Here is an 18,905-nt window from a genome sequence, read left to right on the forward strand (position 1 = left end):
AAGTGAATCAAATATCAGTGGGAGAACCTCGAGGGGACAGTGACCCATTGGATCAGAAGGTTTAGGTTAATCATTGAAAAGAACAGAGAACAATCCAGAGCAGGGATAATTAATTGGGGGAAAGCCAACTTTGATGGGAGGAGAATGCATCTGAGTCGAGTGAGTGGAGTCAAACGTTGGCAGAAAAGACAGTGGCTGAACAATGGGGCCTCCTTCAAAGAAAAAGCATTGCTGACAATGTTAAGGTATATTCCTTTAAAGAGGTAAGGTAGAACAAATAAATTTAGAGCACCCTGGATGATGAGAGAGAGAGAGAGGTAATGATGAAAAGAAAGAAGTGTGCATACGGCAGATGTCGGGTAGAAAATACAATGGAGAATCAGGCTGAATATAGAAGGACAAGAGGGGAAGTGAAGAAACTAATAAGAAAAGCAAGGAGAAAGCATGAAAAGATGCTGGCAGTGAACATAAAAGGGAATCCCAAGGTCTTCTATAAGCATGTAAATAATAAAAGGGTGGTAAAAGAAAGAGTGGGGCCGATTAGGGACACAAAGGGTACTTGCATGTGGAGGCTGGAGAAAAAGCAGAGGTGTTGAATGAGTACTTTGTTTTTTGAGGAGGTAACAGAGAAGGTTGATAAAGGAAACGCTGTTGATGTGATGTATATGGATTTTCAAAAGGCATTTGATACAGTGCCACACAACAGACATGTGAGCAAAAGTTTAGGCCATGAAATAAAAAGTAAAGTAGGCACTTGGATAAGAAATCCAAATTTCAAATCCAAATCCAAAGAAATAGGTAAGATAAGAGCCCATGGTGTTAGAGGCAAGGTACTAGCATGGATAGAAGATTGGCTGTCTGGCAGGAGGCAGAGAGTAGGGATAAGGGGGTCCTTCTCAGGATGGCGGCCGGTGACTAGTGGAGTTCTGCAGGGGTCAGTGTTGGGACCACAACTTTTCACTTTATACATTAATGATCTAGATGAAGGAACTGAGGGCATCCTGGCTAAGTTTGCAGATGATACAAAGATAGGTGGAGGGATAGGTAGTATTGAGGAGGCGGGGGGGCTGCAGAAGCATTTGGACAGGTTAGGAGAATGGGCAAAGAAGTGGTAGATGGAATACAACGTGGGGGAGTGTGAGGTCATGCACTTTGGTAGGAAGAATAGAGGCATAGACTATTTTCTAAATGGAGAGAGAATTCAGAAGTCTGGAGTGCAAAGGGGCCTGGGAGTCCTAGTCCAGGATTTTCTTAAGGTTAACTTGCAGGTTGAGTCGGTAGTTAGGAAGGCAAATGCAATGTTGGCATTTATTTCGAGAGGACTAGAATATAAAAGCAGGGATGTGCTGCTGAGGCTTTATAAGGCTCTGGTCAGACCACATTTAGAATATTGTGATCAATTTTGGGCCCCGTATCTCAGGAAGGATGTGCTGGCCCTGGAGAGGGTCCAGAGGAGGTTCACGAGAATGATCCCAGGAATGAAAGGCTTAACATATGAGGAACGTTTGAGGACTCTGGGTCTATACTCGATGGAGTTTAGAAGGATGGGGGGGGATCTGATTGAAACTTACAGAATACTGAAAGGCCTGGATAGAGTGGACGTGGGGAAGATGTTTCCATTAGTAGGAGAGACTAGGACCCGAGGGCACAGCTTCAGAGTAAAGAGAAGACATTTTAGAACAAAGATGAGGAGAAACTTCTTTAGCCAGAGAGTGGTGAATCTATGGAATTCATTGCCACAGAAGGCTGTGGAGGCCAGGTCATTGAGTGTATTTAAGACTGAGATAGATAGGTTCTTGATTGGTAAGGGTATCAAAGGTAACAGGGAGAAGGTGGGAGAATGGGGTTGAGAAACTTATCAGCCATGTTTGAATGGCGGAGCAGACTCGATGGGCCAAATGGCCTAATTTCTGCTCCTATGTCTTATGGTCTTATGGAAATTGATTGAGTGACAGGAAACCGAGAGTAGTGATAAATAGTTGTTTCTCATTTGGAGGAAGGTTTGTAGTGGAGTTCCTCAGGGGTCAGTGTTGGTATCCTTGCTGTTCCTGATATACATTAATGACCTAGATTGTGGTGTGCATGGCATGATTTCAAAAATTGCATAGGATACAAAGATTGGAAATGTTGTCAACTGTGATGGAAATAGCCTTGAACTTCAAAAGGCTTTTGAATAGATTGAGTAGACAAGTGGCAGATGAAGTTCAATGCAGAGAAGTCTGGGGTGATTTGTTTTGGCAGGAAAGGTATGGCACGACAGTATAGAATAAAGGGAGAGCCTCTAAAGGAGGTGTAGGAAAAGAGGGACCTCAGTGTATACGTACATAGGTCATTGAAGATGGCCGGGCATGTTGAGTTAAAGCATATAATATCTTAGGCTTTATTAGTAGGGGCATTGAGTACAAGAGCAAGGAGTTCATGTTGAACTTGTGTAAGACACTAGTCAGGCCTCATCTGGAGCACTGCGTCCAGTTCTGGGTGCCATACTTGAGGAAGGATGTGAAGGCATTGGAGAGAGTACAGTGGAGATTCACAAGAATGATTCCTGGGATGAAGAACTGTAGCTATGAGGTAAGATTGGAGAGGTTGGATCTGTTTTCCTTGGAAAAAAGGCTTGATAGAGGTATTCAAGATCCTGAGGGGTATGGTCAGGGTAAATAGCGAGAAACTGTTCGCACTCAAATGAACATCAAGAACTAGAGGGCACAGATTCAACATAATGGGCAAAAGGAGTAAATGTAATTTGAGGAACAGCTTTTTCACCCAGAGGATTGTTGGGCTCTAGAACAAATTCCCTGAAAGGGTGGTGGAGGCAGGTTCAATCGAGGTATTCAAAAGGGAATTGGATTGCTATCTGAAAAGAGTGCAGGGATAAGGCAGGGAGTGGGACTATGTGGAATGCCCTTTCAGAGAGCCAGTGCAGACTGAATGGGCCGAATGGCCTCCTTCTGCACTGTAAAGATGCTGTGATGAGCTGAGACTGGGGTGGAGTCCGGCGATGTTACTGAGCTGGAATCCAGTCTTGGTGATGATGCAGATATGTGGCTGTGAGCTTGTCTCGGGGTCAAATATGACACTGACATTTTGAATAACCTGTTTCAGACACAGACTGTTGTCAGGGAGAGGACTGAAGTCAGTGTCTAGGGGTTGGTAGTGGGGACTGAAGACAATGGCCTCAGCCTTCCCAATGTTTAAATGGAAGAAATTTCTGCTCATCCAGTACTGGATGTCAGACAAGTCAGGACGGTGTGTGACTTGGAGATGATGGTGTTGACATACATCTTGGTTGTGGAGGTTGAGCGTTTGGGAGATTCTGTCAAAGTTCTGGTTGAGTTGCAGATATATAAAAGCCCTGTCCTCTGCTTCTGCTCCTAATCCTCTTTCACTCTTCTTCCCCCATTGAGGGTAGAGTTTTGTGTACTCTCCCTTTGCCTGGATGAGTGCAGTTCCAACAACACTGAAGAAGCTTGACACCAACCAGGACAAAGCAACTCACTTGATTGGCACCCCATCCACAAACATTCACACCAATGAACAGTGGCAGCATTGTGTACCACCTATAAGATGCACTGCAGAAACTCACCAAGGCTCCTTAGACAGCACCTTCCAAACCCACAACCATTACCACCTAGAGGGACAAATGCAGCAGATAGATGGGAACATAGAAGTTCCTCTCCAAGTCACTCACAATCCTGACTTGGAAATATATCACCGTTCCTCCACTGTCACTGGGTCAAAATCCTGGAACTCCCTCCTGAACAGCTCTGTGGGTGTACCTACACCACATGGACTTCAGCGGTTGGAAAAGGCAGCTCACTACCACCATCTCAAGGGCAATTAGGGATGGGCAATAAGTGCTGGCCCAGCAAGCCCACATCCCTTGAATGAATAATCAGAAACATTTTAAAAAGGCCCAGACTGGGTGACAGGCTCCATCCCTTGAAGGACATTAGTGAACCAGTTTGGTTTTTACCATAATCCAGCAGTTTTCATGGTCACTTTTTCCTAGTGCCAGCCCCACAAATTACCAGATTCATTCAGCTCAATTTCACAACCTGCCTTTATGTTTTTGTGGGGTCTCTCTCACTCTCTTTTTTCTGTCTTAAATCAATTTCACAGGGTGTTAGAAGGAGAAGATTTGCATTAGGGAAACTGAGAACAAATGTCACATCAGGATCTGACAATGTAGCCCAATTTATCCTACCCTGAATATCATCAGAGTTTGAATATGGAAGGAAAAAGCACCGTTAACAGTGGGGAGAAACTGTACACGTGTTGTGTGTGTGGATGAGGCTTCAGCCAATCATCTAGCTTGTCGAGACACAAGCGCAGTCACACAGGGGAGAAACCGTGGAAATGTGGGGATTGTGAGGAGGCATTTCGTTATCCATCTGAGCTGGAAACTCATCGATGCAGTCACACTGGAGAGAGACCATTCAGCTGCTCTATATGTGGGAAAGGATTCACTCGATCATCAATCTTGGTGATACACCAGCGAGTTCACACTAGAGAGAGGCTGTTCACCTGCTGCACGTGTGGGAAAGGATTCATTGATTCTTCCACCCTGCTGAAACACCAGCGAGTTCACACTGGGGAGAGACCATTCTCCTGCTCAGAGTGTGAGATGGAATTCACTCAATTATCCACCCTGTTGAGACACCAGCGAATTCACACTGGGGAGAGACCTTTTAAATGTCTGGATTGTGAGAAGTGCTTTAAAAGTTCCTGGGAACTGTTGTCCCATCGACACTGTTCCCACTGATGAAAGACCATTTAAGTGCTCTCACTGAGGGACTGTGTTCAAGCGATCATCGCAACTCACTGTACACCAGAGAATTCACACTGGGGAGAGGCCGTTTTCCTGCTCTAAATGTGGTAAAGGATTCACTCGATCATCGAATTTGCTGGCACAGCAGCGAATTCACGCTGGAGAGAGGCTGTTCACCTGCTCCATATGTGGGAAGGGATTTTCTAACTCATCCAACCTGCTGAGACACCGGCGAGTTCACACTGATGTGAGACCTTTTGGATGCCCAGACTGCGGAAAGTGCTATAAAAATTCCGCCATTAACGTGTTCACACTGATGAGAGACTGTTCAGGTACTCTCACTGCAGGACTGGGTTCAGGATATCATCGGACCTCACTGTACACAGCGAATTCACACTGGGGAGAGGCCACTCACCTGCTCTGAGTGTGGGAAGGGATTCATTCATTCATCCAGCCTACTGAAACACCAGCGAGTTCACGCTGGGGAGAGACCGTTCAGCCGCTCTGAGTGTGGGAGGAGATTCACTCATTCATCCAACCTGCTGAAACACCAGCGAGTTCACAAGTAACTACAATGATTAGATTTTGCTGCTAATCACATCCAGGATTGAGCCATGTTCATTGGGGTCTGTTTCTGTTCATGTTAATAAACTCCAGACCGGTCATAGGGGAAAATATTGTTGATGAAAGAAAAATAAATCAGCTAAACACACAGTTTATCTTTGAATCTTTTTTTTAATTCATGGGATGTGGGCCTTGCTGGCTAGGCCAGCATTTATTGCTCCAACCCTAATTTCCCTTGAGAAGGTAGTGGTAAACTGTCTTCTTCAACCACTGCTGTCCATGTGGTGTTGGTCCAGTTTCATTCCTTACAGACTTCACAGTGGTTTGGTACAAATGAGTGGTTTGCTAGGCCATTTCTGGGGTTCTGGAGTCACATGTAGGCCAGACCAGGAAAGGACAGCAGATTTCCTTCCCTAAAGGGCATCAGTGAACAAGATGAGTTTTTACGACAATCAACAGTGATTTCATGGTCATCATTAGACTTTTAAGTCCAATTTTTTACTGAATTTAATTTCCACCATTCACCGTGGTGGGATTTGAACCCAGGTCTCCAAAGCGTTAGCCTGGGTCTCTGGGTTATTAGTCCAATGACAATACCACTACGTCGTCACCACCATCTTTACTATGTCCAACACGATAGTTCCTTTTGAAGGGCTCTCCCTCTCCCCTGTCTCCTCCATCCTCACCCCCAAAAACGAGTGTGAGGAGCTCATGGAGCTTCTTTATCACTGAGATTGAGACAATCCGATCAGCTGCCTCTGCTGCTTCCCTCCTTTCCACTAGCCGATCGGACCAAACTGTGTCTAAAGTTCCCTCTTGTCCAAGCCCTGAACTCGCATTTTTCTCCAGTTTCTCTCCTATCTCCCATCATGCCGTGTCCAGGAGACCCACCTCCTCATCCCTTGATTCTATTCCCACTAAACTGCTGACCATCCATCTTCCCCGTGTTGCTGATATTGTTAATGGTTCTTTTCTCTTCTGATTTTGCCCCTCTCGCCTTTAAATACAACATCCTTACCCTTCCTGAAAAAAACACCCCTTCACCCCACCTTCTTTGCAAACTACTGCCCCAACTACAACCTCCCTTTCCTCTCCAAAGTTCTTGAACTTGGTTTTCCCCAAGGATCTATCCTTGGCCCCTCCTATTTCTCATCTACATGTTGCCACTAGGTGACATCATCCAAAAACATCGTGTTAGTTTTCACATGGACACTGACAACGCCCAGCTCTACCTCACCACCATCCCTCTCCATTCTTCCACTGTTACTAAATTATCAAACTGTTTATCCGACATCCGGTACTGGATGAGCAGAAATTTCCTCCAATTAAAAATTGGGAAGACCAAAGCCATTGCCTCGGTCACCAGGACAAATTCCATTCCCTAACTACCGAGTCCATCCCTCCCCCTGGGAACTGTCTGAGGCTGAACCACACTCTTCACGATCCTGGTGTTAGACTTGAACCCAAGATGAGTATCTGACCACATATCCACACCATCACTAAGACCAGATTCCAGATATTTCCACCTCCCTAACACCACCCATCTCCACCCTACCCCAGCTCATCTGCTGCTGAAATCCTCCTCATACCCATGACTTGATGATTCTAATACATCCTGGCCAGCCTCTCACATTCACCCCGTCGCCACCCGCCCCCCCCTCCCCCCCACCGCCCCCCACTCCGGTCTGGAAACATTAGGCAATCCTAAACTCTGCTACCCGTGTGCTTTCTCACTCTAAATGGAGGGGAAATGGTGTCACGGTGATAATGTCACTGGACGAGTATTCCAGAGGCTGAGGCTTATGACCTGGGTACGTGGGTTCAATTCCCACATTTCCACCCAAACCTTCTGCAGACATTTTCAGCAATAAATTTCCAAATAGTATTTATACACAAACACAGTGACCTGAATCAGACAGAAAATGTTTGCCGTCTGTGTGGAAGTTAGTATCAGTAATGATGCCATGAAATTATCATTGATTGTTGTAAAATCCCATCTGGTTCACTAATGTCCTTTAGGGTAAGAAATCAACCAATTAAATGGTACAATTTTAAACAGAGTGCAGGAACAGAGTGACCTGGGAGTGTATGGACACAAACCTTTGAAGGGAGCAGGAAAAGTTGATCAAGCTGATTAAAAAAAAACGAATGGGGGTCCTCCATTTATTAATGGAGACATGAAGGACAAAAGCAAGGAAGTCACACTGAATCTTTATAAATCACTTTTTAATCCTCAGCTCAAATATTGTGTTCAGTTCTGAGCACCACACTTCAGGAAAGATGTCAAGGCCTTGGACAGAGTACACGGAAGATTGACCAGAATAGTATCAGGGATGAGGGGTTTCCGTTATGTGGAGAGACTGGAGAAGCTGGGATTGTTCTCTTTAGAGCAGAGAAAGTTAAGGAGTGATTTAATAGAGGTGTGGACATTTTTGTAGAATTTTTATCGAGTCAGGAGAAATTGTTTCCATTGGCAGGATGGATGGTAACCACAGAAAACAGATTTAAAATAATTACCAAAGTCCAGGATGGAGATGAAGAGAGATTCTTTTACTCAGTGAGTTCTGATGATCTGGAACACATTGTCTGAATGACTGGTGGAAGCAGATCCAATGGTAACTCCCAGAAGGGATTTGGACTTTTACCGAATAAGGAAAGATTTTCAGGGCTCAGGAGAAAGGTCAGGGGAGTTGGACAGAATGGGAACATTTTCATAGAGACAGTACAGACACAATGGGCTGAATGGCCACCTTGTGAGCTCTATGATTCGATCGTATGGTGTTTATTATGAATCATCATCCTGTTATAGAATCACATGATCTCATCATAGTGCAGCACAGGAGGCCACTTGGCTCATCGAATCTGTACTGGCTCTTTCAAAGAGCAATCCGGTTAATCCCACTCCCCCACTCTTTCCCCATATCCCTGGACGAGGTTTCAGCCGATCATCTGGCCTGTCAAGGCACAAGCCCAGTCACACTGGGGAGAAACCGTGTTAATGTGGGGACAGTGGGAAGGGATTCAATTAATCATTTGAGTTAGGAAGTCATCAGCACATGCACACCGGGGAGAGGCTGTTCACCTCCTCCATTTGTGGGAAGGGATTCACTCGGTTAACCAGCCTCCGAACACACCAGTGAGTTCATACTGGAGAGAGGGTTTAAACGCTTAGACTATGACAAGAGTACCTGGATGAGCACTTGGCATGTCATAACATTCAAGGCTATGGGCCATGTGCTAGTAAATGGGATTAGGTAGGTCAGGTGCTTCTTACGTGTCGGTGTAGACTCAATGGACCGAAGGGCCTCTTCTGCACTGTGATTCTGTGAAAAGCACTGTTCCCATTTTATAGTCTCAGTGTAATTCAGCGCTTCCCAAACTGAGGGTCTGTGACCCTCGGTGGGATCAGAAATGAGATTTCGGGCTTGCGAGCTCTGTGGCGGCAATGGCTGCCGTGTATCTCCAACTGCTTCCTGACAGCTGTGAGGCCCCTTTAAATCCTCCCAGTTTTTTTTTGTTGTTGGGCGCAGCCCAATGGAACCAATTGAGGCCCAGATGCTGCTGCAAAAAAAGCTTGTGAAAAGGTCAGTGTTCATTTTTTTCTGGAAAGCTGATTTTTTCAATAATCAGGATAATAATATATTAATAATCAGGATCATAATATATTTATAATCAGGATCATAATGTATTCATAATCAGGATCACAATGTATTAATAAGCTGGATCATAATGTATCAGTAATCAGGATACTGTTAGATTAATAATCAGAATCCCACTGCATCAATAATGAAATCCTATTATATTAATGATCAGAGTCCAATTTAAGATTTAGGACAATGTGTGACATTACCAAATCGAAACAAGGGTAACTTTCATTCTCCTTAACTTTGTGTCTATCTTCACCATGAGGTGAGACTGGATAACATTTTCACCAATCTGATCCACATACTGTCGAGGTGCAGTCACTATCTAACACAGCACAGTTGAATTTGTCTGTGACTAAGATATTCATCATTGGACTAGACCCAAAGCTCCTTGTGACTAGTACAATTCCTTCAGAGTGATCATTCTAATTATCTTCATCCTCAGAATTCTGTGTCACACATCATTTCTGTTAAGCTCCAATAGTTGTTTAGAAATGGAGACCGAAACCAAGACATACTCCTTCAGACAGAGTTTTATTGTTTGTCAAAACTCTCCACAGCCCCCACTCGTCTCAGCTGTTAACACTTTTGTACAACCAAACGGGTACTTAGTTAAACAAATAATAATTAGCAATTGAACTTTTTTAACTGTTTACTTCCCTAACAGATTCCCCTCTTATAAAGAAAGTAACTCTTAAGTTTAAATAATAACATATGTAAAAACCAAGAGGCTAGCCAGGGAAAGGCTAGGCCCAATCAGGGACAGAGGTGGGAATCTGTGTGTGGAGCCAGAAGAAATGGGAGAGTTACTCAATGAGTACTTCTCATCAGTATTCACCAAAGAGAAGGACCTAGCGGTCGATTTGTCTAGGGAAGAGTGTGTAGATAGCCTGAATCATGTTGAGATCAAAAAAGAGGTGTTAGGCGTCTTGAAGAATATTAAGGTGGATAAGTCCCCAGGGCCAGACGGGATCTACCCCAGAGTACTGAGGGAGGCAAGGGAGGAGATTGCTGGGGCCGTGACAGAAATCTTTGTATCCTCACTGGCTATGGGTGAGGTCCCAGAGGACTGGAGAATGGCCAATGTTGTTCCATTGTTTAAGAAGGGTAGAAGGGATAATCCAGGAAATTACAGGCCGGTGAGCCTTACGTCAGTTGTAGGGAAATTATTGGAGAAGATTCTTCGTGACAGGATTTACTACCATTTGGAAGCATATGGGTGTATTAGTGAGAGGCAGCATGGTTTTGTGAAGGGGAGGTCGTGTCTCACTAACTTGATCAAGTTTTTCGAGGAAGTGACAAAGATGATCGACGATGGAAGGGCAGTGGATGTTATATACATGGATTTCAGTAAGGCCTTTGACAAGGTCCCTCATGGCAGACTGGTACAGAAGGTAAAGTCGCACGGGATCAGAGGTGAGCTGGAAAGATGGATACAGAATTGGCTTGGTCATAGAAGACAGAGGGTAGCAGTGGAAGGGTGCTTCTCTGAATGGAGAACTGTGACTAATGGAGTTCCGCAGGGATCAGTGCTGGGACCTTTGCTGTTTGTAGTATATATAAATGATTTGGAGGAAAATGTAACTGGGCTAATTAGTAAGTTTGGTGATTGAGGTGAACACCATTCGGACAGGTTTAGATCAAACAGACAAGGAAATTGGTTAGGATCGATAGAGACTGCTGGGGGCAAGGCTGTTGACAAACTTAACCTTTCATTGCACGTTCTTCTATGTACAGTACAAGGCTGAGCACGAGGCTTCACATAAAACCATTTCTCAGCACACTTGTCACATGATCTTACATCACTGATGATGTAGAAGATTTACATATTTAATATTAACCCTTTACACTACACTAAGCCTTTAGTCAGCCCTCCTAACATCTCCTTCTTTGACTCCGTGTCAATTTTTTTTTGGATGTCAGTTTATGGTTCGCCTTGGGACATTCTCCTAATGGTGGGATGTAAATGAAAGTTATTTTTCAATCAAACTGTAACAGACTGGGAAAACCAGGATTAAAATAATATCTGGGTAAATGCAGTTAGATCACAGATCAGCCATGACCACAATGAGTTACAGAAAAGGCTCGAGTGGATAAATGGCCTTCTCCTGCTCCTAATAAACTTGGACTCAAACACCAGCTGATGAATGGAAAGTCATGGGAGAACTGGGAAGAAGACAGTTCACCAGAAACCAGCACTGGAGCAGAGTTAGAGAGTGAGAGAAGTCTTGGCAGAAACTACACAGGAACTGGAGCAGGTCATTCAGCTCTTCGAGCCTACTCCGCCATTCAGATAGACTCTGGCTGATCAATTAGCTTGTCATCAAGATTTATTTGATCTCTGTCCAGAATATTAGCTCCAGCCCAGTTATCAGGGAAGTTAACATCAGCAGAAACAAATCCTAACTGTTAGAATGAACATTGTTCAGTCCTGGATGTGATTAACAGCAGCAACAACAGCAGAACCCAACCTGTGGAGTCACGTGTGAATTCGCTGGTGTCTCAGCAAGTTGGATAAACGAGCAAATCTCTTCCCACACACGGAGCAAGTGAATGGCATCTCCCCGGTGTGAACCTGCTGGTGTCTCAGAAGGTGGGATGACTGAGTGAATCCCTTCCCACACTCGGAGCAGGTGAAGTTTCTCTCACCAGTGTGAATTTGCTGGTGTGTTCGCAGATACTTCTTGCTTTTAAAGCTCTTCTCACAATCAGAACATTTGAAAGGTCTCTGATCAGTGTGAACAAGTTGATGTTCAGTGAGCTGGGATGGCTGAGTGAATCTCTTGCCACATGTAGAGCAAGTGAACGGTCTCTCCCCAGTGTGAATTCGCTGGTGGATCAGAAGGTGGGGTGAATCAGCAAATCCCTTCCCACACACAAAGCAAATGAATGGCCTCTCCCCGGTGTGAACACGCTGGTGTCTCAGACGGTGGGATGAACGGGTGAATCCCATCCCACACACAGAGCAGGTGTATGGCTTCTCACCAGTGTGAACTCGCTGGTGTGTCACTAGATCCTGTTTGCTTTTAAAGCTCTTCTCACAGTCAGAACATTGGAATGGTCTCTTATCAGAGTGAACTCGCTGGTGTGTCAGCAGCTGGGATAAAAGTCTGAATTGTCTCCCACACAGGGAGCAGGTGAACGGCCTCTCCCCAGTGTGAGTGCGTTGATGGGCTTGTAAATCATTTTTACTTTTAAAACTCTTCTCACAGTGAGAACATTGAAAAGGTCTCTGATCAGAGTGAACAAGTTGGTGTGTCAGAAGGTGAGATGACTGAGTGAATCCCTTTCCACACACTGAGCAGGTGAAAGGCCTCACATCCATGTGAATGCGATGGTGTCTCTGCAGGTCCTTTGTGCTTTTAAAGCTCTTCTCACAGTCAGAACATTGAAAAGGTCTCTGCTCAGAATGAACCTGCTGGTGAATCAGGAGGTTTGATAAAGCATTACATCCCTTCCCACATTCAAGGCAGGTGAATGGCCTCTCACCAGTATGAACACGTTGGTGCGTGTAGAGACTGGATGAGTAAGCAAATCCCTTCCCACACTCAGAGCAGGTGAATGGCCTCTCTCCAGTGTGACTGCGTCGATGAATATCCAATTCAGATGGGTAATTGAATCCTTTCCCACAGTCTCCACATTTCCACGGTTTCCCCGTGGTGTGGGTATCCTCGTGTCTCTCCAGGTTGAATGATGAGTTGAAGCCTTGTTTACGCAGGAGATATGTATGGTTTCCTGTTGCTGTAAATGGTGTGTTTTTTTTTCAGGTTGTGTAACTGGTTAAAGCTCTTTCCACAGTCAGTGCACTGGAACATTCTCACTCAGGTATGTGTGTGTCTCGGTGCTTTTCCAGTTACACTGATGTTCGAAATCTTTTCCTGCAGACAGAATAAACAAACATTTCTCCTTCCACATTCAACTGCCGATGATATTCATGACCTGATTAATCCAGTGACTCAACCAGATATCAATGCGATGTTTGGTTTGAGTTTTGCATTCTTCTAGTATCCTGTAAAATGTGATCACAAAAGTCATCTCCTTAAGTTGAGGATTGAAATTCAGAACAGACAATTCTAGTTTCTATGGAACATTTATTCCTCTCTTGTCACCCCAAAGCTGTAAATTCCCGTCCCACACACTCTCCCTCCTCCCTGCGCTGAAATCCAAACCCATCTCCACCATTTCTTTCCTCCATTCCCAGTTTTCTCCCTCCCTTTCCTCTGCCTGGGTTCAGTTCTCCAGCTCCTGTCTGCAGACTGACAATAAAATCAATGAGTCTTATTGGGGGTTTGGGGCCTCCAGCGGGTGTTTCTGAATCCTCCCCGCCCACCTCCCAGGGTTTCCTTCCTTCCCACAGATCAGATCCTCATTGATTTGAGCCCAAAGTGTAACCTCTTATTTATTGTCCCCCCTCCCCCATCCTCTGATGTGAACCATCCTCCACTCGCTGACCCAGGATGGCGGCCGTTAACCTGGGCCTGTTCCCGGGAGGGAGAAGCCCCGCAGCTGCAAACCAGGAGCTGATAATTATTCCTCAGGGTTTGCGGATCCACAAAGTGTTTCCAAATCCTCCCACCCACCGCCTCGCTCTGACTCCGCTTCTCCGGGACAAACAGACGCCTCTTTCCGCAAGGCCTTCGATCGCATTGCGCATGCTCCAAACTCTTTGACACTGCGCATGCGTACTGGTGTCCAGCTGCGTCAGCCACACTGCGCACGCTCCAGCTCACAATGTCTGGCTGATTGACTGATTGTCTTTGATCTGAAAATAAAGTTATGTAAAGTTGACACAATTGTGCACACATTTGAGCTCCAAACCTTCTGCAAACAAGCAGAGGGGTTAACCCTCTTCACTGACAACATAGTGATGATTTGAACTAAAGACTTTGCCTTTTAAAGATTTGACTTTATCCCATTTGTTATCTTTTAAAGACAAAGTGCTTGAGAACGGGAGACATGGGAGTTATTTCCAAAATGATTGCAAATACTTCTGTCACTGATGTAAAAACACCATATTATGAGAATATTGAATTGGTCAATAAAGTTCTCCAGGGCTCCTGAATGAGATAGAATGATAATTAATGGGATGGCCCACTTAGAATAAGAGAGAAAAATCACACCACCAACTGGGAATTGGAATGATTAGCCCTGGGTATAGTTCAATAGAATACATTAATCTGGTATCTGGTACATTCGAGTAAAGGTCAGGAAAGTGTAAATCTAGCTAGTAAATTGATTGCTTTGAGATGTTTGTACCCTTGCCTCTAAACTGCGTCTGATTGAACCATGCAGGGGGACATAAGCAAAGATTTTCAGATCGACACTCCCCTAACATTTTGGTAAGCTTATCTGAAAGTCAAGAGTGGCTTATATCAGGTGGAAAATGTAGCACTATTTTGGGATACTGGTATGAGTGTGCAGATGTGATTTGCTATTTGTGGAGTAACTAAAATGCAGAAATGCTTGGTGAAACTGCACTAAAGAATGGTTCCCAGACATGCTCAGCTACTTGTCAACATAAAAACATTGAAGTGCTTAATGTGGGCAGGAGAATGAGACAACATTTTAAATCATCAAGGTATTGACACAAACTCTATGGGGAAACTGACTTTAAAACAATCAGGATTGAATTAATCACACTGGTAGCTATCAGAAAAAGTAAAATTAAAGTGAAGAGGGATTTACAATCTGGTTTTAGAAAATATCCACAAGGTGGATGCAAGTGAACTGAGAGCTGGGGAATCTTTAAAGTCCATGTATGAACTTTTGATTGAACCATATGTATTTACGACATGCCAATAATTTTGAATTGCGTGAGATGATCTGCAAGTGGGGAGGATGAATCAAAGTCAATAGTTATCACATTTTACTCGGAAAGTTTTTACATGTATTCTTGATGGCAGCTCAAGGACTTGTGTTGAGTCCAATAATTCCAGTAGCTTTAGTATATTATCGATGGTATGTAATCAAGAAATTAGGAGAACAAGCTCGTAGCTTAGCTGGGTTAGCCAGAAAGAAGTAGTGAAAACTCAATAAGGATGTTCTCTTCTCAAGGTTGGGAAATGTGTAAGAAAACACTGCCAAATAACTTTGTAATTTTTCAAGACATTTATTGATTATAGGAATAGCGCTCTCTCTCTCTCTCTCTTGTCCTCTCTCTCTCTCTCTCTTGCTCTCTCTCTCTTGCTCTCTCTCTCACACTTATGAAGAAAGCTTCTTGGGTTGACAAACACAGGACAGTGTAGCCCTGTTATCTCTTCCAACAATATTTCCCTAGCACAGATCCTGAAACAAGACAAACTTGATAGGGTGGGGGATTTCTCATGAACCATATGTAAATTGACTGTATGAATAAAGATTAAACAGGATGTTCCAGCAAGTAATGAGCCACAAAATGACTTCATGGTTTCGGATGGAAATAGCAAGGATTACATTGAATATCTGTCCCTTGCTAATGGACAATTGAATAAGTTATTGACAAAAAAACCCCAGAAATAAGGTACGTGAACACCATTTTGAGAGGGAAATCACTTCAGACAAGAAACAGCTTCTCAAAGTGATCCATGCTGGATTTGGCCAACACTTTGGCTCAAGAAGACTGAGGAAAGAAAAAATCTGCCACCACCAGCCACGGAGATCAGCTTCATCAGATCTTGAATCAGAAAACGACTTTGAGGAGACTTTAACCTTCATCCACGGAGATCAGCATCGCCCTGATCCAGGACCAGAAAACCATTCCGAGGAGACTGTCACCTCCAGCCACAGAGATCAGCATCCCCCTGATCCGGGACCAGAAAACCATTCCGAGGAGTCTGCCACCTCCAGCCGTGGAGATCGGCATCCCCCTGATCCAGGACCAGTAAACCATTCCGAGGAGACTGCCACCTCCAGCCACAGAGATCAGCATCCCCCTGATCCAGGACCAGTAAACCATTCCGAGGAGACTGCCACCTCCAGACATGGAGATCAGCATCTCCCTGCTTCTCGCCATCCATTTGTCCACACCGGGACAAGTAAACCATTCTCACCTGTTATGGGTCGTATGTCCTTGCTGCCTATTTAACTGATGTATCATATCTAAACTGTTGCTTCTTAATAATATGCTTAAAAATCATCAACGACTTCAATCCCATTTCTGGGTAATCTGTGACTCCCAGAGTAAAATCTTACACTCGTCCATGAGAGTAATTGAAGGTATGAGGACTGAAATAATCTGGAGTAATGATGAGGTGTTAGTTGTGGCTCAGTGATTGTATTCATTTCTCTGAGTCAGGAGGTTTGGGTTTAAATCCACATCCAGAAACGGGCAGAAAATCCAGGTTGACATTTTGATGCAGTACTGAGGGAGCACTGCATTGTCAGAGGTCCCATCTTCCAGATAAGACCTTCAACTATGGCCCCATCTGCCCTCTCAGTTGGCGTAAAAGTTCCCATGATGTTATTCCAAAGAGCAGGGGAGTTCTCCTTGTTGTACTGCCTCATATTTATCTTCAGCAAACATCACTGAACAGATTATCTGGTCACAATCACATTTCTTTTAGTGGGATCTTGCTGTGCACAATTTGGCGACTCCATTTCCTACATTACAACAGTGAAGACACTTCAACAGAACTTCATTGACTGTAAAGCACTTTGGGACATCCTGAAGTTGTGAAAGGCGCTATATAAATACAAGTCTCCATTAATAAAGGAGAAAAGGCCCAAAAAATGGAACTGTTGATAACAGGACATCAACCAGTCTCCTGCTATCTGAGAGAAATCAAGGACTTGAACACTGTGTGTTTGACACAAAGCTGATTTATTTAACCTATATCCACGATATTAAACTCCAACCCAAGAACAGCGATTATTAACATCAAGTGAAACAAACTCCAACTGTCAGAATGAACATGTTTCCCTTCTGGTGCGATTAACAGCAGCAATAAGGGCAGAATCCAAACCCTGGAGTCCCTTCTGAACTCGTTGGTGAGTCTGCAGGGTGTACGAATGAGAGAATCCCTTCCAACACACGGAGCAGATGAACAGCCTCTCCCTTGTGTGAACTCACTGGTGTGTCAGCAGGCTGGAGGACTGAGTGAATCCCCCCACACTTGGAGCAGGTGAACAGCCTCTCTGCAATGTGAATGCGCTGGTGAGTCAGCAGATCTATTTTGCTTTTAAAGCTCTTCTCACAGTTGGAACATTTAAAAAGCCTTGTGTCAGAGTGAACATGTTGGTGTGAGGTGAGGTGGGTTAGTTGAGTGAATCACTTCCCACACTAAGGGCAGATGAATGGCCCAGTGTGAACTCGCTGGTGACTCAGCAGATTAATTTTGCTTTTAAAGCTCCTCTCACAGTTGGAACATTTAAAAACTCTCTTACCTGAGTGAACACGTTGGTATGCAGTGAGGTGGGATAGTGGAGTAAATCCCTTCCCATATTCAGATGACCTCACCCCAGTGTGACTGTGTCGACGAATTTCCATCACAGACTGAGTTCTGAATCTCTTCCCACAGTCCCAACATTTCCACGGTTTCTCTGTGGTGTGGTTTCCTTGTGTCTCCCCAGGTTGAATGATCAGATGAAGCCTTGTTCACACACAACAAACACGTGTACAGTTTACCCCTGCGCCCCCACACTGTGAATGGTGTGGTGTTTTTTCAGGATGTGTAACTGGTTCTCTTTCCACAGTCAGTTCACTGGAACATTCTCACTTGGGTGTGTGTGCTTCAGGATTTTTCAATCACACTTATTTTTAAGATCTTTTTCCACAGGCAGAACATTGCTCCTTCCACATTTAAAGGCTGATGATATTCAGGTCCTGATGAACTGCGTGACCCTGTCAGATTTTGATGTGATGTTTGGTTTGAGGTTCCTGTCTGTAAATCATCCCTCGCTGCTATCCTGTAAAAGGAGCTGTCAGTGTCAGTGTCACAATCAGTGCGGGATAGAATTCACCTGCTGTGGGTGTGGGAAGGGATTCACTCAGACATCCAACCGGGTGACACAGCAACGCATTCACAAGTGACTGCAAGGATTGGCTTCTGCTATCATTGCTTCTGTTCATCACACCCAGGGCAGAACCATATTCATCCTGAGAGACATTGTTTATTTCTGATGGTAATAGCCTCTCTAATTTGGCTGGAGTTTAATATTCTGGGTAAATATGAAATCAATCAGCTTCGTTTTGAAACTATTGTTCTGGATTTTTGTCTTTCCCACCTGAGTGTTTAACATCACCTGACTGGAGCTCCATACGGCAGGAACAGAACTTCAGCCTGGACACAGTCCAGGAGCACGATCACCATTCACATCTTGTCCCTGAAGAAATAAAATCAAACACAGTATTTATTCTCCATCTGGTTATCTGACCTTTTAGTTTTGTACAGTTTGCACTGATCTTCATGGTAACTCAGATATTGTGTTCCCTTCTCTCGTTTCCAATTTGCTAATATAAGATTTGCTTTTCCCAATCTATCTAGAACATCAAATGGACTTTCCCAATTAGCTTTCCAATCCCACCCCTTTTCATAATGCTTTTAGCATAACTTCATCTCACATTGAATAGTTAAAGTAATGGGTGGACGGTTCTCCCTGGAGGTGTTGAGATGGGCAGCACCATCTTCTCCACTGCCTTTAGCAGGGAGGATGCTGAGGTTTGTTGGAGGTTCTGGAGAAACTGGTCCTGAGCCTGTCGAGTAGCAATGGGGAATGGGACCCTGGGAGGATTCACAATCTGGATTGGCTAACCTATCATGAGCTGAAATGGGCCGTGACCGGGACTGAACAGGAGGGGAGTGAATGGTTAAGACACCAAGCAAGGTAGTGACCCAGTCATTGACCTTAACCAGATCATCAGCTCCATTCATGACAGATTTTTCAGTGTCATTTCTATAGAGTGATTAAAGCTCTTGACCATCCCACTGGACTCAGGGTGGTAGGGGATGTGG

The 18,905-nt window shown here is 44.4% G+C and overlaps 3 protein-coding genes and 1 pseudogene across 6 annotated transcripts in view; 1 reads left to right on the forward strand and 3 right to left on the reverse strand.

Moving 5' to 3' along the window:
- Positions 1-18,905, reverse strand: part of LOC144697047 (uncharacterized) — a 288,147-nt gene that overhangs the window by 121,555 nt on the left and 147,687 nt on the right. The gene's annotated exons all lie outside the window — the stretch shown is intronic.
- Positions 1-18,905, forward strand: part of LOC144697038 (uncharacterized) — a 36,389-nt pseudogene that overhangs the window by 12,632 nt on the left and 4,852 nt on the right. The gene's annotated exons all lie outside the window — the stretch shown is intronic.
- LOC144697176 (uncharacterized) overlaps positions 1-18,905 on the reverse strand; it is a 245,052-nt gene that overhangs the window by 4,931 nt on the left and 221,216 nt on the right. The window lies entirely within an intron of this gene.
- Positions 9,424-13,642, reverse strand: LOC144697116 (uncharacterized). 3 transcript variants are annotated; one of them, XM_078568943.1, is made up of 2 exons: positions 13,557-13,642; positions 9,424-12,854 (listed from the first exon to the last, which is right to left on the reverse strand). In XM_078568943.1, the coding sequence occupies exon 2, from the start codon at positions 12,299-12,301 to the stop codon at positions 11,456-11,458; it is 846 nt and encodes a 281-aa protein (XP_078425069.1). In that variant the 5' UTR covers positions 12,302-12,854; positions 13,557-13,642; the 3' UTR covers positions 9,424-11,455. The 3 variants fall into 3 exon arrangements, with proteins under 3 accessions (XP_078425069.1, XP_078425070.1, XP_078425068.1); XM_078568944.1 differs by having other exon boundaries at positions 13,491-13,625; XM_078568942.1 differs by having other exon boundaries at positions 9,424-12,985; positions 13,557-13,615.

This window comes from Cetorhinus maximus, chromosome 23 (genome assembly GCF_964194155.1).
Source record: "Cetorhinus maximus chromosome 23, sCetMax3.hap1.1, whole genome shotgun sequence".
Taxonomy (NCBI): Eukaryota; Metazoa; Chordata; class Chondrichthyes; order Lamniformes; family Cetorhinidae; genus Cetorhinus; species Cetorhinus maximus.